The 22091-nt window shown below is 44.3% G+C and overlaps 1 protein-coding gene across 1 annotated transcript in view; it reads right to left on the bottom strand.

Moving 5' to 3' along the window:
* Positions 1-22091, bottom strand: part of IQSEC3 (IQ motif and Sec7 domain ArfGEF 3) — a 203933-nt gene that overhangs the window by 105970 nt on the left and 75872 nt on the right. The window contains exon 2 of the mRNA XM_081331876.1: positions 15376-15456. Within this exon, the coding sequence (XP_081188002.1) occupies positions 15376-15456 (81 nt within the window). The remainder of the gene's footprint in view (positions 1-15375; positions 15457-22091) is intronic.

The following is a 22091-nucleotide window of genomic DNA, read 5'->3' as shown; positions in this document are numbered from 1 at the left end:
AGTGGGATTCAAATATGTGAACAGCCAGTTCTCTTGTGGATGTGGCTTCTGGAAGTCCATTTCTGGGCCTGGGCAACAAAAATTAGCTACTGGTTCTGCCAAAGTGGTGTGAACTGGCTGAATCCCACCACTGGTGAGGCTGAACTTGAACTGTAGGTCTCCTGAGTTAAACAACTGGTTTCTTATAGAACATAGAATTATCCAGTTGGAAAGGAATTTGAAGTCTTCTTGTCCAACCCCCAACTCAACCCCAAACTCAATAGCACCCTGGTCAAATGCTTGTCCAATCTGTTCTTGAAAACCTCCAGTGATGGAGGACCCAGAACTTGCTTGCAGAGGCAAGCTATTCTACTGATTGATTGCTCTCATTGTCAGGAAATTTCTCCTTAATTCTAGGTTGGTTCTCTCTTTAATGATCTTACACCCTTGGTTAGCTTACATCGTTTCCTGTCCTGCCCTCAGGTGCTTTGGAGAATAGGTCGACCCCCTCTTCTCTGGGACAGCCTCTCAAGTATTGGAAAACTGCTATCATATCACCCCTAGTCATTCTCTTTGACAGGCTAGAGGTTCCTTGTTCTCTCAATCATTCATCCTATGGTTTAGCCTCCACAATCCATATCATCTTTGTTCCTCTTTTCTTCATTCTTTGTAGAGTCTCAACATCTTTTTTTAATATCTAAATTGTACTCTAAAGCAGGTATGTCAAACACGCGACATCACGTGACATCACACAATGTGTCAGGAAATTTTCCTCATTGCCGGCAGCGGGGTGGGTGCGGTTTCGGCGTGACGGATCTGGCCCATGGGACAGCAGTTTGACATGCCTGCTCTAAAGGGTATTTGGAAATGTTAAATATTTTTTCAAATCTTGGCATTCCTTATGGTGAGCAAATTAATGATATTGACCACGGTAGATGAAGGCATCATTAGCAGTGCAGTTGATGCAGTACTGATTTTCTCCTTACCTCCACAACAGTCTCTACCCACTGGCATAGCAGCTCTAGACAGGTTAGGTGCACGTTATTTTAATGCTTTTTCCCCCCAGAATTTACAAACATACTGTATGTATTAATGCAGGTTTCAAGTACAGAATATGCTTACAAAAGAACACATTCATAAGTAGTAAGAAAGGAAAGGAGTCCCTATGGATTTTACTCCACTAGTCATAACTGAGCATGGAGGGTGGCTCTCATCTCCATTTCAAGGGCCTTTGAGCCAGGGCTGTCCAAAGACATTTCCACAGTCATGTGGCCAGCATGATGTTGCGGAGTGCTGTTTACTCCCCACCAAAGTGGTACATATTTATCTACTCACATTTGCATGCTTTTGAACTGCTAGGTGGGCAGGAGCTGGGGCAAGAACAGGAGCACACCCAGCATGCTGTTTGGGCCTCGAACCCAGGCTGTCAGATTTCTAGTCGACAAGCACAGCATCTTAACCGCTGAGGCATCATGCTGCCAATGGCTGAAGTAATAAGAACCAGAAATAAATTGCCCTTTCCTCATCAGACTACGTGAAGTAAGTCATATTAGACAGTCCCCAGGGCTAAATTTTATGGCTTGTAGCTAAGTGTAGAACAAGCATTACAAGGAAAGGAAGTCAGGGATGGGCAGCTAATGTTAAGAGGGGAAAAGTGCCATGAGCCTTTCAGACTTAACAAAGAAGATTATGGGAGTGAGGGGCAAAGTTATTGAGGAAAATGTTAAGGAAAGGAAGGAAATGATACCATATGAATATTCACTGACCATGTGCAAACAATAAACAGACGAGAGTCAGAGTCATCAAATGGTCTAGGAGTCCTTCAGTCTGGAATCTTACAAATTATAAGCAATATGATTACATCTTAAAGTGTGTTCTTATTTGAAATCAGACACTAACAAGAACACAGTTTATTAGGTGACCATTGATCACTAGTAGAAATAAGACTCTTCTCCCTCACTCGACATACAGTAAGGTTAAATAAAGTATGGTGTCTATGGGAAAAAGGACATTAAAATATATTAAGGGATATGCAGATCCAAAAGATTTGTATGATGTTTGGCATCCTTTTATTAATGGTATTATTGAAGATAATAAAAGATAGGATTCTCCAGGAGTATGGAATAGTATGGCCCAATATTTAACCTGATTCCCTTAGGTCAGTGATGGCAAACCTTTTAGAGACTGAGTGCCCAAACTGCAACCCAAAACCCACTTATGTATCGTTGGGTGCCAGGTGGGCGTGGCCCATTGGGTGGGTGTGGTCTATTGGGTGGGCGTGGCTGCAGTGGTAACGGCAGACAGGGTGGGACTAAAAAGTTCAATCAATCAATTCCAACTTTGCAAGATCTTTTTTTTTCCTGCGAGAAGTTGAAATTGATTGAACCTTTTTTTTTTTTGCACATGGCGGTGGAGGCCTAAAGTGAAACGGTTTTATAAAACCCAGCTGAAGGCCTAGAACTGGGGTGACGGCGCGCGTGCCCACAGAGAGGGCTCTGCGTGCCACCTGTGGCACGTGTGCCATAGGTTCGCCACCACAGCCTTAGGTATTATTACGTTTGTTTGTATTATCTTTTTAGGAGTTGCTTTAATAAAATGCTTTTTTTAAAAAATATGTTATCTTCAACCAGTGGGGGGGGATTCAACACTGATCTGAGATTTAAAACATGACTCTCTCTTTCTCTCTCTCTCTTATCTATCATTTATCTATTTACAGGATTTACATGGCCACCTCTCATATAAAGACTCTAGGCAGCTTACAGTGTAGCAGACATAAGAAGAAAACTGTTGGGCTAGATCAAAAGTCTCTCAGCCCAACAACCTGATTTTTTACAAAAGCCAGTGAGAAAACACCAGAAGGCAACTGTCCAAAATTCTAGGAAAACGGCCAATTTATTTTTATAGGAACTGCTGAAGACTGCTGAGAAATTGCTAATTCGCCCCCCACAACCAGGCTAAGATGTCTTTTTATCAACTAACAAATGAAGAGCCACTCAGAGTGCTTCTGAACACACATCATTAAGAACTGAGAGCTGCAGATAAGAGGCAAGTAGTGAATGTATTAAAAGGAAGGGACACTGGGTGAATTCTGACCAACAGAGGAACTTGCGTTCATCAAGAGGATTTGCTGGCTGTCAGTAAAGAGCAAGAAACATGAGGCTGTCCAATGAGGCACCCCTCTGAATTCCTAGTTTGCATATGATGCTAAGCGGACCCTGAGCAAAGCTCTCGGAGCTGATTAGCTGCTCCCAAGGATAGGAGAAACTGAGCAAGGACATCCGAGTTCCATGCTCCTGGTTCTTAATAGGCCAGGGTTAGAATGCTAAATGATAGTATGGCTCAAAAGGTTACAGGTAGCCCTTGACTTACAAGCACAAGTGGGGCCAGAATGTCCATTGTTAAGCAAGGCAGTTGTTAAGTGAGTCACGCCTGACTTTACGACCTTTTTTTGCCAAATGTGTTAAGCAAAGCACTGCCGTTGTTAAGTGAATCCTGCAGCTGTAAAGCGAATGCAGCTTGCCCCATTAATTACTTGTCAGAAACTGACTTGAAAGGTCGCAAAGGTTGACTGTGTGACTCCAGAGGCTGCAACCATCCTAAATACATGCTGGTTGCCAAGTGCCTGAATTTTGACCACATGACTGGGGGTGCTGAGATGGTTGTTAACGCAAGGATTGATCATAAATCCCTTTTTTCAGTGCTGATGTAACTTTGAAGAGCTGCTGAACAAATGGCTGTAAGTTGAGGACTACCTTATAAGTGATCAGAATCACGATCGCTTATAATGTTTAGAGGTTTATATGTAATCATATACATATTATATATGTAATATGTATGGTAGTTCTTGACTTACGACCACAACCGAGCCCACAATTTCTGTTACTAAGTAAGATAATAATAATAATAATAATAATAATAATAATAATAATAATAATAATAATAATAATAATAATAATAATAATAATAATAATATAATCGATATCTATCATACCATCAAACATCCACATATGCCTATCCCAGGTCCTTGGTAATGACTCGATAGGTAGACAAAAATGCCAAATCCAGTCTGAACAAGTTGGAAGGGACCTTGGAGGTCATCTAGTCCAACCCCCTGCTCAGGCAGGAAACCCTACACCATTTCAGACAAATGGCTGTCCAGTCTCTTCTTAAAAACTTCCAGTGTTGGAGCATTCAGAACTTCTGGAGGCAAGTTATTCCACTGATTAATTGTTCTAATTGTCAGGAAATTTCTCCTTAGTTCTAAGTTGCTTCTCTCCTTAATTATTTTACATCCATTGCTTCTTGTCCTGCCTTCAGGTGCTTTGGAGAATAGCTTGACTCCCTCTTCCTTGTGGCAGCCCCTGGGATACTGGAACAATGCTATCATGTCACCCCTCGTCCTTCTCTTCATTAGACTAGACATACCCAATTCTAGAAACCGTTCTTTATATGTTTTAGCCTCCAGTCCTCTAATCATCTTTGTTGCTCTTCTCTGTACTCTTTTCATAGTCTCAACATCTTTTTTACAAAACTGTGATATTTGTTAAGTGAATTTTGCCCCATTTTATGGTCTTTCTTGCCACAGTTGTTAAGTGAATCACTGCAGTGGTTAAGCTAATAACATGGTTATTAAGTGAATCTGGCTTCCCCATTGATTTTGCTTGCAGAAAGTAGCAAAAGGTGATGACGTGAGCAAGGGTCACTGCAACAGTCTAAAATGTGAACCAGTTGCCAAGCAACTGAATTTTGATCATATTACCATGGGGATGCTGCAATGGTCATAAGGTTGAAAAATGGTCATGTCACTTTTCTCAGTGCCATTGTAACTTTGGTCACTAAATGAACTCTTGTAAGTCGAGGACTATCTTAATAATTATCAAATGGAAAGAATGAAGCATTCTGGAAGAAAGAATAACCAGCTGGCATTTTAACAGGAACATTCCCCAATACAAATATTTTGCAATAAGTTTCACATTTTGCTTATGATTACAGTGATGTATTTATATTACTGTGTTTTAAAGGCTTGTGGGCTCAAAATCATAATGCTAAAAGGTTCCTTGGGAGATCTTGACATATTAGAATTTTTCATCACCTTTGGCAGCTCTGGGTAATTTCCCTTCCTGCCTCTTTGGCGTCACATATTATAGAAAATGTTTCTCCTACACATAGGAATAAAACATCAGGTTTCCCCCACACACACACACACACACACATACACCAATCCAGATTCCACAATGGACTGTGAAAAATCCATGGAAGAGACAGGTAAGCGCTTCCCTCTTCTAGGGTAATTTCAGATTTCCCCTTCATTATTGGAACAGAAAAGAACCTCTGTCATCTCAGTCCCATTAACTTGCACAGAAGGAAATGTGTGATGCAGCCCTGTCAGAGAAGGTTTTCAACAAGGCCAATTTTAAAGATTATTGTTCTGGAAATCTAAAAACTCTGCCAGGAGACTTGGAAAAATGGTGAGGCAATTACAGGCCTATTCAAATCCTCTGAATGCCTGCCTATCATTAACAGATAAAACCAGCAGGAAAAGTAGGTGCAACCGTTCCTGAAATCATGGGTTGGGACCAATAATAGTCTATATCTGCCAGCTTAAGTTTTTTTTAAAAAAATGAAGCCCAATTTTCATAGTTTTCCTAGCTGAAAATGGAGATTGCTTTGCATGAACTGCCCCCCCCCCCGCCGCGGAACCTGGCTGTTTTAGAAATGTCACATTCATGTCATTCCTAAAAACTGTTACCAATTTTGCTGTCCCTGCCCCAAGACCTAGGAATTTACCTCAGGGTATGTGTATGTGTATGTGTATGTGTATGTATATATATATATATATATATATATATATATATATATATATATATATATATATATATATATATATATATATATATATATATATATATATATATATATATATATATATATATATATATATATATATATATATGTGTGTGTGTGTGTGTGTATATATATATATATATGTATATATGTATATATATATATATATATATATATGTGTGTGTGTGTGTGTGTGTGTGTGTAAATTTTAAATTGCTAACAAAGAATTAAGGGAGACTGATATAATTAATTAATTCTTAATTCTTTGTTAGCAATTTAAAATTTACACAAATATGAGCTGTCACCGGTGTGACTACTGCCTGTCGATGGCCTTCAGGTTAGGCTGAAACAGGAAATAAAGATTTGTCCCATGTTTGGGGCCTAGCAAGGTAATCTAAAATAGTTAACAAGCATTTGACATATATATATATATATATATATATATATATATATATATATATATATATATATATATATATATATATATATATATATATATATATATACATATATATACATATATATGCATATTTTAGCCAACTTGCTGTAAGTAAAACCAAATGAGCCTATATTCCATAAATGTAATCAATCCCCTGCAGGAAAATCAATTTTTGCCTCATTTCCATCCATCCTGATTGTAGATATGTATACTGTCTGTACTCATAATTATAAAATTATAGGATACAGGCACTAATATTTGCAAGGTAGAGTGCAGTTGGTTTTAGTTACATCATCTTATTTTTTTGTTTGTTTGTTTCTTTATTATTGTTTTATTATTAGCAACCTAGAACTAAGGAGAAATTTCCTGACAGTAAGATCAACCAGTGGAACGACTTACCTTCAGAAGTTGTAGGTGCTTCATCACTGGAGGCTTTTAAGAAGGGACTGGACAACACTTTGTCTAAAATGGTGTAGTAGGTTGGACTAGAAGACCTCCAAGGTCCCTTCCAACTGTTATTCTGTTAGTTTATTTATCAATCAAATTTGTGTAGCCACCCATCACACCCAGAGCAACTCCGGTGGCACACAAACAGAGTTATAAAAATGACATACATAAAATGTGTAAAAGTCTAGAATTAAATGATATAAAAAACAAATATACAATCCCTAGGCAAGCAGAGGGTAAAAACAACCACCTCAACGATGGAGCCATCTGAACATATCTCCAGTTCCCTGGGAGCCTCAGGCATATAACATGGACATATTAGCAACTAATCTAATTTCAGGGGGGGGGGGATGTTCCATAAGGCAGGCCACACAGCAGAGAAGGCCCCTCGTATGCCATGATGGGCAGCAGAAGCTAGCATCTATTGATGGCCATGATACATGAAATTTTGCAACTTGACAATAAGAATAAATAGAAAAGTCCAAGAATTACTGAATTAAACAGTAATTAATGAAAAAGATGCGGTGTAATTCTAGTAAAACTAACAAAAAAGGGAAAGCCGTAATAGACCTCAATGAAAGCATACTGATATTGTGGAATGGAGTTGATTTTCTCTACCAAAATCCAAGCAGGATTTTCAGCCCCTGAGCAGGGAGATACTGCTGCATAGCCTGTGCTGGGCCTCCCAAGACCTATCAGATCAGCCCAAGAATGACATCAAGCAATCCAGCCAAATTTCAGTTCTTTATTGGATCCCAATAGGCAAAACCTTTGCCAGACTAAACCAATAATACTCTCACTCTAAGGGATATAACCTGGGACAGTCTGGGGAATTGCTATCCCAACTTTCTTGCTCTGAGTCTGATCCAGCTCCAGGCTGTGTTGTCTTGTCCCCCTCCTTGGAGTCTACTCCCTCTTTCTGGGAAAGTGCTCCTTCATTCTAATCCATCACACCATCTCCTCTTCCTAGGCATCATCTATCATAGTGCTTCCCCTACCTCCCTGGAGGCACCCCATACTCTCTACCTTACTGCAGGGCCTCCCAGATAGGGATTGAAAATCTTGCTGGGATTTCAGCTCCTTCTCATCTCAGAGGCCTGGATGAAAGAGCTTCTTGGAGGCTGCCTGCTTGCACAAAGCTGAAATCCTTCATGCTGCTTGCTGAAGGATTTCAGGTTCATGTAAGCAGGCATGAAGGATTTTAGCTCCTTGCAAGGAGCAAAAGGATTCCAACTCTCTGCAAACAGGAGCCATGCGTCCACAAAAATCTCCTCATCGTGGACTTTCACTTTCTTGAGGAGTACAGCTGCCTCCAGAGCTACAGATTAAACTGTTTTGGAATTAGTTGTCTTCTGAACCAGCAGCCATTCTGTTGTGCCACAATTACTGAGATATCTGAATCTGTTTTCTTCCTATCAGCCTATATAACAACCTCCAGATTGGAAGTCAAGATTTCCACCAAGTCTTCTGTTTGGTCAAGGATGGCGATATACTGGGTATCATCAGCAACTTGATGATACTCATCCCAGACTGGGAGGGCCTCTCCTAATGACTTCCAGTAGATATTGAACAAAATATGATTTCAGTCACATCTTCAAAAAAATACTTGCTTCTGTTCTTGCTTCTTAATAGTCTATTACCTAGCAGTTTTACATAACTACAGTTCACAGCTTCCCTTGTAGGTGAAAACTGGCTATTAAACCACTTTAACAGCTATAAACCACTTGCTTAGTCACACTTAGAGCTTAAGATAGAGCATTTGACCGTAATTTTGCAGAAGAAAACACTCAAGCGTTAAACAAGCATTTGTTTAGTGCAATGCTGGCAAATTGGGCAACATGCTCTTTTTTATTTTTAAGAGTTATTACTAAGAATTTTGCGGGTTCAGCAAGTTCTTGTGTATAAAAAGTGGCTTCAGTCACATACCTCCTGGAAGAGGAGGCGTCAATAGCCCACACACTCAGCCACGGAGGCCCCCAAGCCTCTCAAACAGATAAGAGTCCCTTCTCTGTTTATTCTCCTTATTATTCCCTATTCCTTTTAATCGGCTTAGACTGATGAGGCAAGGCAACAGCACAAGGATGAGCCAAGCTGTTTAATTAAAGGATTGCAGCTCAGCCCTGCAGTTTGGGGGTTTCTGTAAACGAGCTATGAGTACATTATTTAATCCACCAGTGTGGAGTGGAGCTAAGGCATTAATGAAGAAAACTCTAATTAAAACTAGATGGCTGGCAGTTATTAGCAGCATCACTTCTGACAGGCTCCCTCGTCTACACAAAAATGCCTGATCAGGAGAAAAGAAAGCGAAAAGAGGAAAGAACTCAACCTGGATTATGTAATTGGAGATGTATTTGGAATGAGAAGGTGGGGAGGAAAAAACACCAGTCTACAAAGCTGGAGTGATGCTCATCAGAAAACCCAGCTTGAGTCATCTGGAAATATGGTTGTCTCAGCGTGAGCTCAGGGAGACTTGATGCTAAAGATCTGATTGGCCCCCAGTGAGTCAATTTGGTTGGCTGTCAATTTAGAACATCAGGCTGGTTCACTAAATCCCTGATTAGTTTCCCTTGTGTCTGAATTCATCACAGAGCCCTCTTTTTTAAAAAAAAATATTCTAGAAAATCAGAGCAGTCAGAGAAGTGAGCATGTCTTGTTTAATAAAAAGAAGGACTAGAGGTGGCCATGTTCCAATATTTGAAGGGGTGCCACAAAGAAGAGTGGGGGTCAAGCTATTCTCCAAAGCACCTGAGGGCAGGACAAAAAGCAATGGATGGGAACTAATCAAGGAGAGAAGCAACCTAGAACTAAGAAGAAATTTCCTGACTGTTAGAACAATTAATGAGAGGAACAACTTGCCACCAGAAGTTGTGAATGCTCCAACGCTGGAAGTTTTTAAGAAGAGATTGGACAACTATTTGTCTGAAATGGTATTGGGCCTCCTCCCTGAGCAGTGGGTTGGACTAGAAGACCTCCAAGATCCCTTTCAACTCTGTTATTCTGTATCTCTTTCCAGGGCAAGGATAGTCTGAAAGGACCCCTTGCCTGAAGCAAGAGGAAAATCTGGTCCTCTCATTCTTCTCATGTGTCTTTCCCTGCAGCAGCAATAAAAACTCCACTGAGCTCGCCATCTATTAATTGTCATTCTGAAGTAACCACAAATTACTCAGCCACCATCAGGAATCTCCATGGGAAAGTCAAAAAGTCAAGATGGCTCTTCTAGGCTGATATTATTGGCTGTTAGGCAACAAGATAGCAAGCTAGATACCTGCCACAGACCAGTGACGGGCCAAGCTCAGGAAAGACATTTTCAGGAAAAGAGTCCATTTATCAGAATTCAAAGATGGCAATTCTAAACAGTTAATAGACTTGATAAAGTCAAGACGAAGAATCAGGCAGTGAAACCAAAGCGAGAGAAGCTTTTTATGATAATTTTTCAGTGCAAATATATTGTCATTAGTTTTGCTAATTTTCTCCACAATATGGCAATCACAACTTGGCTTTTACAGGGTTCTTTCTCCAGAGAAAGTATACCAATTACAAGATTACCTGTGCTTGCTTTTTCCAAGTTTCCACACACCCTCTTATCATCTTGCCATCTAGGATTGGCTTCCCCTATCTGATAATTTTCAGGTATGTTAAGATTTCAAACTCCAAGAATTCCAATTTACCATGCTGCTTAGAAATTCTGGAATATAATTCCAATCTATCTACAGATCACCATTTTTTAAAAAAAGGAAAAATCCTTCTACTGGGTGATGTCCACAAAGGAACAATAGACAGACATGGATTCTCAGGCAATTGTCTTAGTATAGATCTTCACAATGTCTAGAAGTCATTAACTTCTATTTTAGATATTCCTTGAGAATGCCAAGAAATCCTTAAGAAAACCCAAGCGTAATGTATGTATGCATGCATGTATGTATGTATATAAATAAATAAATAAACCTTTATTGTTAAAGTACAACATGTGTACATTGAGATTAGCTGAGCCTCCCCCCCGTGCTCTCTCCCCCCAACACACAGTGACAACAAACCCTCCATCCCACCACACCATGTGAACCAACTACACCACACACCGGCCTCCCAAGTCAATTCTGCATAAGATTATGTCCCATTTAAAAGCCTAACAGCCCACGGATAAAAGCTATTTTTCAGCCTGTTGGTACGGCTGGCTATATTCCTATATCTCCTACCAGATGGTAGGAGAGTAAAGAGATACCGTCCAGGGTGTGAGTCATCCCTGAGAATCTTCCTCACTCTTCCAAGGCAACGAGCCCTGGCGATGTCATCCAGTGGTGTCAGGGAACAGCCCATATATGTATGTAGGCACAGTATTGGTCACTAGTTGCTCAGTGAATAGAATGCAGTATTGCAAGTAAACTCTGCCCACAGTCTGGAGTTTGATCCTGACCGGCTCAAGGTTGACTCAGCCTTCCATCCTTCTGAAGTCAGTAAATGAGGACCCAGAGTGTTGGGGGGCAATATGCTGACTCTGAAAACCACTTAGAGAGGGCTATAAAGCACTATGAAGTGGTATATAAATCTAAGGGCTATTACTACTGCTATTGCTATTTTCAAACCTACATACATGCCAACACAATAAATGCCCTAACTAGGAATGTAAACACAGTGCAGATGTTCCATAACAGACTTAATTAAAATATGTAGGATTTTAAAAAAATCAAATTCTCAAATAGGCACATTTTCATTTGCATGCTTAAAAAAATGAATGAAACTGGCAGGTCCAGCACAAAGCAGATACAAAACGCGGCCAAGCATATAGAAAAAAAAGAAAAGAAAAGGATATATTGTGGTTCTTAAAAGACCCTTAGAATCAAAAGAATTCAAAAGCAGGTAAAAGTTTATTGGCAGAAGAATTAAAAACTCCCCCCCCCACAAACACACACAAACCCGCCCCCCCATTCTATCTCCATTGGGTCTTTCATTGCTATCACCTGTTCAGATTATCCTGGTTATGATAGGAGTTATGGGAATAGTTTTTTGTTCTATTTTTTTCTCCATTTCTTTTAAAGTAGTCTCCTGCTTATAATCTCATTTTCATGATTTCATTCTGTATATCTTCATTTTGGTATCACTTCATTCTTGTATCACTTGGTCTCAGGAAAAATGCCATTTTTAGGGTAAATGGCTTCGAGGAAGGATTGAGGAAAACAATGCTCAGAAAGAGTAAACTGTTATCATTGGTGAATATTATATTTATTTATTTATTTATTTATTTGTTTGTTTGTTTATTTGTTTATTTGTTTGTTTGTTTATTTATTTATTTATTTATTTAATTGGATTTGTATACCGCCCTTTCCCGAAGGACTCAGGGCGGTTAACAGGGTAATTAAAACAAGAAATACAAAAATTAAAAACAATTAAAAAGATTATAACAATCCCTGAAAAAGTAAAAAACCCCAATTAAAATTAGAATTAAAATTCTCAGCCTGGGCCAGAGAGCTCGAAGAGCCAGGTCTTCAGGTCCCGGCGGAATGAACGGAGGTTGGGGGCGGTCCTCAGCTCCACGGGCAGTTGGTTCCAGAGGGCAGGCGGACCCACTGAGAAGGCCCTCCCCCTGGGTGTTACCCGCTGGCAATCTTTAACTGGCGGCACCCTGAGAAGACCCTCCCTGTGGGAGCGCACTGGACGAAGGTGATGCTGGCAGCAGGTGTTCCCTCAGATATCCCAGACCCAAGCCATTTAGGGCTTTATAGGTCATTACCAGCACCTTGAATCTCACCCAGAGGGCAACCGGAAGCCAGTGCAGCTCACGGAGTAGAGGTGTTACATGGGAGTATTGGGAAACTCCCATCACAACTCGCGCGGCCGCATTCTGCACCAGCTGAAGCCTCCGAGTGGTCCTCAAGGGCAGCCCCATGTAGAGAGCATTGCAGTAGTCTAGACGGGAGGTCATGAGCGCATGAGTGACTGTGCGTAGGGCATCTCGGTCCAGGTAGGGTCGCAACTGGCGCACCAGGCGAACCTGGGCAAAAGCCCCCCTGGTCACGGCTCCTATATGGTCTTCAAAATTGAGCCGGGAGTCAAGGAGGACGCCCAAGTTGCGAGCCCTATCAACGGGGGGTAACACCTCACCCCCCATCGTTAAAGGTGGAATAATCTGGTTAACATAATATCATTACAGTGTACATTCCTTCCCATGTGGAAATTGCTCTACTCTAATCCTATCCATTATTATAAAATATCTGTTTACTCCACTCCAGAAGTAGAAACCTGAACCTCTGATAACTCAACTATTATACCTAACATTTTAATTTTGCAAACTCTTTTTTTTAATGTCTCTTGCCAAGGCAGCTGGTAGGCATCAAATCTTGACCTTCTGCTCCACTTTTTTTTCCTGAACTAACAACTGATGTGATGGAAGTCTACAACATTCTGACATGCAGGACTATACGTAGAGTTTTTGCTTTGGGCAAAAAATTCCATATCCACAAAGAAGCTTCTTGCATATCATTAAACCAAAGTTAGGTGACAAAGAAGGCCAGACACTGGAAAAGGTATTTGGTCACCTTGCTATGACATTTAAGAGCAGACTTTAAAAAAGGTAAGGGTTTCTCCTAACCAGTCCTGTCAAACTCTAAGGGGTGGTGCTCTTTCCCTTTTTTTTAGCCAAGGGAGCCAGCGTTTTCCAAAAGATATTTCCATGATCATGTGGCCAGCAGGACTATATGCTGAGGCACACAAAATGCTGTTACTTTCCCGCCAAAGTGGTACCTATTTATCTACTCACATTTGCATGCTTTCAAACTGCTAGTGTCAGATCCCCTTTTTGGTGCCCTGCCATTCTGGTGGAGGGGAGGGGGAGGCTGCTCCAACGGAGCATTCTTTGCATGCTTTCGCTTTGCTATAACCGTATGGAAAGTAGGGAGGGAGATCATCTGTGGAGACAGGATGGACTCCTTCCCAAGGGGTTCCAGCCAGGATTCAAGGTTGTTAAGCCCTGAGGATGACCCGTTCTCTTTCTTATGCATTAGCACTCTCAAAACAGCCTTGCGGCACTATATTGGCTACTGGTAGACTGGTTGGGTGGGGAGGGGGCGGTTGAAGGGGGAGGTTTGGTGCTTTGTGTAGGAATGTTAGATTCCGCTTGACTTTACTGCAACCACTGTTTCTCAGTAAAAGTTCTTTTGATTAACCCTATGGAGCCAAGAGTCGGGCTTTCCTGAGAGGGACAACTGGTGCAGGTCCTTATAGCTAGGCAGGATCTGGGGCAAGAACAGAAGCTCCTCCCGTCATGCAGTACTTGGGTCATGAACTGCCAAACTGACAAGCCCAGCATCTTAAGCACTAAGCCACTGTAACCTGGGTTCTTACTATTCCCAATCACAACCTTCCACTCCCTGTTTTGACTTTGAGAAATTCTTCCCTCCCAACCTTTTGGGCAGCATACCTTCATGAAGGCATATTATTTACCAGTCTATACTATTAACTCTGACCCTGAATTCCTCTGTTTTCCTAGTAGTGGGAAATGCTCTTCGTTGGCTCTGTCCTGAAGCCAAGTCAGAATGAAGACAGAAGCAGAACTAACGCTACCCATTTTTTTTCCATATAAAGCATAGAGGACATGACACTGGTGAGTAAGAGAGAATGTACGTGGCATTAGTGTTAAATGGGCATTGGGCAAATTCCAATTTCTGAAAAAAAGCAATATTTTAAGTAATTGATAAATATCTCCAGCATTTTTTTTTGTCTGTGCCTTCTGTGTTTTCCCTACTATTAGTCTCACTGTTCATCCCTTTCTCTTTTAATATGCCAACGTGGGACTCAATAACTATTTCATCTGCCCACAGCATACGTTTGCACCATAGTGTGACAGCAGGCACCAAAACAGAAATACATATAGTCTTTGATTTACAATTATTTATTTAGAGACCGTTACAATGACACTGGGGGAAAAAAGTGACAGGGTTATCATACTTACAACCGTCACGGCATCCTCACAGTCAGATAATCAAAATTCAGATGTTTGGCAACTGGCATGTATTTACAATGGTTGCAACATGCTGGAGTCATATGACCACCATTTGTGACCTTCCCAGCTGGCTTGCAACAAGCAAAGTCAATGAGAGAAGCTGGATTTGCTTAATGACTGCAGTGATTTACTTAGCAGTCATAGCAATAAAGATCATAAAATTGGACACAACTCATTTAACAACTGCCTTGCTTAGCAACAGACATTCTGATGCCAATTGTGATTGTAAGTAGAGGACTATCTGTACATGTATTTTAAAAATGGCCAGATAAGCAATCTCACCTGCAAGATCTCATACCATGTCAGGTGAGAATGCTAAAAACTCAGATTTTCTCATGCAATACCAGCAAGGTCTCACCAGAATTAATGGTATCATAACTTTTTGGTCATTTGTTTTAAACTGTTTCTCTCTCTTTTTTTTAAATCATTTTGAAGTTCCAAGGACACTATCTACAGCACAACCACCCTGTGCTCCAAAAAAAAAAATAGACCTGAGGAAGAAAATCCCTTGAAACTAATGCCAGCAGCTGTCAGATCTGACTATTTAGCCATAAGTGCAGTTATGGGGATTAAGGTCTGGGTGAAAAGATACACTTTGAATGTGCAAGAAGTGTTGCAAGAAAAGGGGGAGGGAGAAGAACCCAAACAGGACATGAACTGAGGATTTTCCCACCTTGAAGAAGAGTCTGCAGACGAAGGCTTTTGCTCTGCATCCGCAGCCGGGCAGCAGAATTGGTGCAAAACAGTCTCATTCCTGTAACGGAAGACAAACAAGTGGAAGATGAGAATTCACCTCATTGACTCTCGTTTATGTCCATTCCTGGCCACCAGTTCTCATTGGTAGTGCCAGTCCTTACAAAAACAAAAGAAAACTTTATTTTTTTTATTTTTTTAAAAAAATGTATTCACTGTAGAGTTCCAAGTGGTCCACCATCTAAAACCGAGGATTGACATGAATGGTGTGCAGTGTGTATTGGGAGGCCACAGGTTTATTTATTTATTTATTTAGTTTATTTTATTGCATTTATATACCGCCCTTTCCCGAAGGACTCAGGGCGGTTTACAGGGTGATTAAAAGCAAAAATACAAAAGTTAAAAACAAATTTTAAAAAATTACCGTATATACTTGAGTATAAGCCGAATTTTTCAGCCCACTTTTTGGGCTGAAAAATTCCACTTCGGCTTATACTCCAGTCAACAAAAAAAACTTACCGAGGACTTGTGCGCGGCCGAGGCTTTGGTGCTTCCGGGATCGCCCGCACCTCTCCCAAGCCACCGCCGTCCGAGACCTGCCGAAGTTTGGGGAGGTTTGGGGAGGTGCGCGCGCACCTCCCCAAACTCCGCGCCTTGCCTGCCTGCTTCTTTCCGCAGCGGAAAGAAGCAGGCAGGCAGGGCGCGGAGGAACGGAGACTTGCCGACGTTTGGGGAGGTTTGGGCGCCTCCCCAAACCTCGGCAGGTCTCCGTTCCTCCGCGCAGACCTGCCGACGTTTGGGGAGGTTTGGGCGCCTCCCCAAACCTCCCCAAACGTCGGCAGGTCTCCGTTCCTCCTGCCGACCTTTGGGGAGGTTTGGGCGCCTCCCCAAACCTCGGCAGGTCTCCGTTCCTCCTGCCGACCTTTGGGGAGGTTTGGGCGCCTCCCCAAACCTCGGCAGGTCTCCGTTCCTCCTGCCGACCTTTGGGGAGGTTTGGGCGCCTCCCCAAACCTCGGCAGGTCTCCGTTCCTCCTGCCGACCTTTGGGGAGGTTTGGGCGCCTCCCCAAACCTCGGCAGGTCTCCGTTCCTCCTGCCGACCTTTGGGGAGGTTTGGGCGCCTCCCCAAACCTCGGCAGGTCTCCGTTCCTGTTTGGGGAGGTTTGGGCGCCTCCCCAAACCTCCCCAAACCTCGGCAGGTCTCCGTTCCTCCGCGCAGACCTGCCGACCTTTGGGGAGGTTTGGGCGCCTCCCCAAACGTCCCCAAACCTCGGCAGGTCTCCGTTCCTGTTTGGGGAGGTTTGGGCGCCTCCCCAAACCTCCCCAAACCTCGGCAGGTCTCCGTTCCTCCGCGCAGACCTGCCGACCTTTGGGGAGGTTTGGGCGCCTCCCCAAACCTCGGCAGGTCTCCGTTCCTGTTTGGGGAGGTTTGGGCGCCTCCCCAAACCTCGGCAGGTCTCCGTTCCTCCGCGCAGACCTGCCGACCTTTGGGGAGGTTTGGGCGCCTCCCCAAACGTCCCCAAACCTCGGCAGGTCTCCGTTCCTGTTTGGGGAGGTTTGGGCGCCTCCCCAAACCTCGGCAGGTCTCCGTTCCTCCTGCCGACCTTTGGGGAGGTTTGGGCGCCTCCCCAAACCTCGGCAGGTCTCCGTTCCTGTTTGGGGAGGTTTGGGCGCCTCCCCAAACCTCCCCAAACCTCGGCAGGTCTCCGTTCCTCCGCGCAGACCTGCCGACCTTTGGGGAGGTTTGGGCGCCTCCCCAAACGTCCCCAAACCTCGGCAGGTCTCCATTCCTGTTTGGGGAGGTTTGGGCGCCTCCCCAAACCTCCCCAAACCTCGGCAGGTCTCCGTTCCTCCGCGCAGACCTGCCGACCTTTGGGGAGGTTTGGGCGCCTCCCCAAACCTCGGCAGGTCTCCGTTCCTGTTTGGGGAGGTTTGGGCGCCTCCCCAAACCTCGGCAGGTCTCCGTTCCTCCGCGCAGACCTGCCGACCTTTGGGGAGGTTTGGGCGCCTCCCCAAACGTCCCCAAACCTCGGCAGGTCTCCGTTCCTGTTTGGGGAGGTTTGGGCGCCTCCCCAAACCTCCCCAAACCTCGGCAGGTCTCCGTTCCTCCGCGCAGACCTGCCGACCTTTGGGGAGGTTTGGGCGCCTCCCCAAACGTCCCCAAACCTCGGCAGGTCTCCGTTCCTGTTTGGGGAGGTTTGGGCGCCTCCCCAAACGTCCCCAAACCTCGGCAGGTCTCCGTTCCTCCGCGCAGACCTGCCGACCTTTGGGGAGGTTTGGGCGCCTCCCCAAACCTCCCCAAACCTCGGCAGGTCTCCGTTCTTCCTGCCGACCTTTGGGGAGGTTTGGGCGCCTCCCCAAACCTCCCCAAACGTCGGCAGGTCTGCGCGGAGGAACGGAGACCTGCCGAGGTTTGGGGAGGTTTGGGGAGGTGCCCAAACCTCCCCAAACAGGAACGGAGACCTGCCGAGGTTTGGGGAGGTTTGGGGAGGCGCCCAAACCTCCCCAAAGGTCGGCAGGTCTGCGCGGAGGAACGGAGACCTGCCGAAGTTTGGGGAGGTTTGGGGAGGCGCCCAAACCTCCCCAAACAGGAACGGAGACCTGCCGAGGTTTGGGGACGTTTGGGGAGGCGCCCAAACCTCCCCAAAGGTCGGCAGGTCTGCGCGGAGGAACGGAGACCTGCCGAGGTTTGGGGAGGTTTGGGGAGGCGCCCAAACCTCCCCAAACAGGAACGGAGACCTGCCGAGGTTTGGGGACGTTTGGGGAGGCGCCCAAACCTCCCCAAAGGTCGGCAGGTCTGCGCGGAGGAACGGAGACCTGCCGAGGTTTGGGGAGGTTTGGGGAGGCGCCCAAACCTCCCCAAACAGGAACGGAGACCTGCCGAGGTTTGGGGACGTTTGGGGAGGCGCCCAAACCTCCCCAAAGGTCGGCAGGTCTGCGCGGAGGAACGGAGACCTGCCGAGGTTTGGGGAGGTTTGGGGAGGCGCCCAAACCTCCCCAAACAGGAACGGAGACCTGCCGAGGTTTGGGGAGGTTTGGGGAGGCGCCCAAACCTCCCCAAACGTCGGCAGGTCTGCGCGGAGGAACGGAGACCTGCCGAGGTTTGGGGAGGTTTGGGGAGGCGCCCAAACCTCCCCAAACAGGAACGGAGACCTGCCGAGGTTTGGGGACGTTTGGGGAGGCGCCCAAACCTCCCCAAAGGTCGGCAGGTCTGCGCGGAGGAACGGAGACCTGCCGAGGTTTGGGGAGGCGCCCAAACCTTCCCAAAGGTCGGCAGGAGGAACGGAGACTTGCCGAGGTTTGGGGAGGTTTGGGGAGGCGCCCAAACCTCCCCAAAGGTCGGCAGGAGGAACGGAGACCTGCCGAGGTTTGGGGAGGTTTGGGGAGGCGCCCAAACCTCCCCAAAGGTCGGCAGGAGGAACGGAGACCTGCCGACGTTTGGGGAGGTTTGGGGAGGCGCCCAAACCTCCCCAAAGGTCGGCAGGAGGAACGGAGACCTGCCGACGAGCCGCGGCCACACAGGGTATTCCTGTGTATTCAGGCTTGCAGAACGGCGGATCGGCTTATACTCGAGTCAATAACTTTTTCCAGTTTTGGGGGGTGAAATTGGGGGTCTCGGCTTATACTCGAGTCGGCTTATACTCAAGTATATACGGTATATTCGTCCCTGCATAAGTGAAACCCCAGTTAAAATTAAAGTTAAAACTAAAATTAAAATTTTCAGCCTGGGCCAGAGAGCTCGAAGAGCCAGGTCTTCAGGTCCCGGCGGAATGAATGGAGGTCGGGGGCAGTCCTAAGCTCCACTGGCAGCTGGTTCCAAAGGGCAGGCGCACCCACTGAGAAGGCCCTATCCCTGGGTGTCGTCCGCCGGCAATCTCTTACCAGTGGCACCCTGAGAAGACCCTCCCTGTGGGAGCGCACTGGACGAAGGGAGCTTGATGCCGGCAGCAGGTGCTCCCTCAGATATTGAGCCCTCCTCCACATTAGCAATCTCTCTAGTGAAGCCTGGAGAGTTCTTAGCTAGAAGGCTCTTTGAGATTCCATCGTTAGAAGCATTCATGTCTCCCATGTGAATATCAGAGTTAGAACAACGATGGCTTAGATGAGTCCGCATACCTTGCTGAACATGCTACTCAGTTCTGAGGAAAAAAATATAAGTTAATGACACATTGAGGTATTGTGTCCATTATGTTGGGTATATGTACTTTTTAACTGAGCTCTAAAAGTAACACCAACACCAGTCATATTCGCCATTTGGAAAAATCTCCAAGATTTGTAATAATTCAGTCAAGCTATTTTGTCTTCCTCAGATATAAAAACATTGACAAACATCATAAAAACCTTGCTCACATTCTGACCTACTGGTAGTACTCCATTCTAAAGGATAGCTCAATTCTTATATCTGAGTCAAGATTTTAATATTTTAATATTGGCTTTAGATAAGACCTGTCTGATAGAAGAAGAATCAAGAACTGTTCCAAGAAGTGCAGTTCACTGTAGTTAATGAAACACAAGATCTAAAACCCTGGGGTTGATCTTGGCCTATTTCCATAAATTGTAACTTGAACCATTTGCTCAGATCAGAGAGTACAGTTCATTTAAATTAGGCTGTAGGTTGATTTCCTAAGAACTAGAGCACAATCTTTGCCAGCCTTTATGTTTCTTGTCCACTCACTGAAGCCTCAGATAAGCATCTCTTCCAGACATTCCGCACTGTTGTAGTATCAGTGAAGCAAACACTATTCCTAGAAAAGAGTTCCAAGGTCCTTCCTAATGGCACCTCAACATTTCAGCAAAACCTTAAGTTTGCATTTCTGTATCCCAACAACCACATCTTATTAAAATCCAGCAGGTATGGTTAATTTATGGCTCCTCAGATTGCATGAAATCAGAAAACTGAATTCATAATGTAAACCACGGTTTGGTTAGCCCTGGATAAGGTAAAGCTAAAGGTTCCCCCGCACATGTGTGCTAGTCATTTCCGACTCTAGGGGCCGGTGCTCATCTCTGTTTCAAAGCCGAAGAGGACGTCTCTGTGGTCATGTGGCCGGCATGACTAGACGCCAAAGGCGCATGGAACACTGTTACCTTCCCACCGTAGTGGTCCCTATTTTTCTACTCGCATTTTTACGTGCTTTCGAACTGCAAGGTTGGCAGAAGCTGGGACGAGTAACAGGCGCTCACTCTGGCCCTGAATAAACATGTGCTAAAAAAAGGCCTCATAATTCTCTGCAAGCTGAGGAATCCAGGATTGCAATTCACAGATTATGGGATGCTATGACTCAAGGGTATCTTCAGTCAAGCCACCATCTCCACTGCAGATCACAGAGCTCTGTAAGGAAGAATGGATCTAAATATTAAGCTGTCCCATTTATCAGTGATATAAAAGTTTCACCTGTAAGCAATTTTGCAAGTTCTGCTTGGCCAACTCACCTTTCAATTGTAATTTTCCCTTCAGCATCTATAAACCCTAAGATGCCTTGTTATTTCAAGGGAGAATGGCTTTTGTTATTCTCTGCTACTCCAGGTTTTCCCTATATTATTCTCAGTTGTTGAGCACAGTCACTTGAATAACAAGGTCTGTGGCTACAGCTAAAAGGAGTTCATGAGCCTGCAAAGGAAGCAGTTTGGCCTCTTTTGATCTCTTCCAATGCAGGCCTAGGCTGCATTAACAGAAGGATAGAATCAAGATCTCAAGATCTCTTAATATCACTTTATAATGCTTTGGTAAGACCACACTTGGAATATTGCATCCAATTATGGTCATCATAATGTAAAAAAGATGTTGAAATTCTAGAAAGAGTACAGAGAAGAGCAACAAAGATGTTTAGGGGACATATGAAGAAAAGTTGTTGGAACTGGGTAGGTCTAGTTTAATGAAAAGAAGGACCAGGGGTGACATGATAGCAGTGTTCCAATATCTCAGGGGCTGCCCCAAAGAAGAGGGAGTCAAGCTATTCTCCAAAGCACCTGAAGGCAAGAGGCGATGGATGGAAACTAATTAAGGAGAAAAGCAACCTAGAACTAAGGAGAAATTTCCTGACAATTAGAACAATTAATCAGTGGAATGACTTGCCTCCAGAAGTGGTGAATGCTCCAACACTGGAAGTTTTTAAGAAGAGACTGGACAACCACCTATCTGAAATGGTAAAGGATTTCCTGCCTGAGCAGGGGGTTGGACTAGACTAGAGGATCTCCAAGATCCCGACCAACTCTGTTATTCTGATTAACATGGCATGGTTTGGAGTCTACAATACATCCCTGCAATTCCAGTGATTCCCTGGGGACAGCAGAATTGTGGAACTGTGTCCTCCCTCCTGCTGAAACCTAGCCAGAAGTCATTATGAGCAAATAATCCCTGTGGTTTCCTTGATCCTTTCTGATGCTGCACAGATGACAAAAAGACAGATGAAATGATGGACAACTGAATATCTGGAAGTAGGAATGTAACCTACACGTACAGATGTTCCCTTTCCCTTTTCTTTTGAATGTATTTCTTTTGTTTCTGTTACTGTAAATGCCAGTATCACTTCTGGATTCAGACAAATTGAGACAGATGCTTGTAAGCATGTGACATGTGGATGGAAGAAACATATTTTCTTGTAATGAAACCAGGAAGAGTTAATTCTACCTTCCCTTTGGTGTCTTTCCTTGGTGATGCCCAAGAAGATCTAGACTGCGTTCTTTCCTGAAGTGGC

Source organism: Vipera berus (genome assembly GCF_964194415.1).
Source record: "Vipera berus genome assembly, chromosome: 6".
NCBI lineage: Eukaryota > Metazoa > Chordata > Lepidosauria > Squamata > Viperidae > Vipera > Vipera berus.
This window is presented reverse-complemented; position numbering and strand designations above follow the sequence as displayed.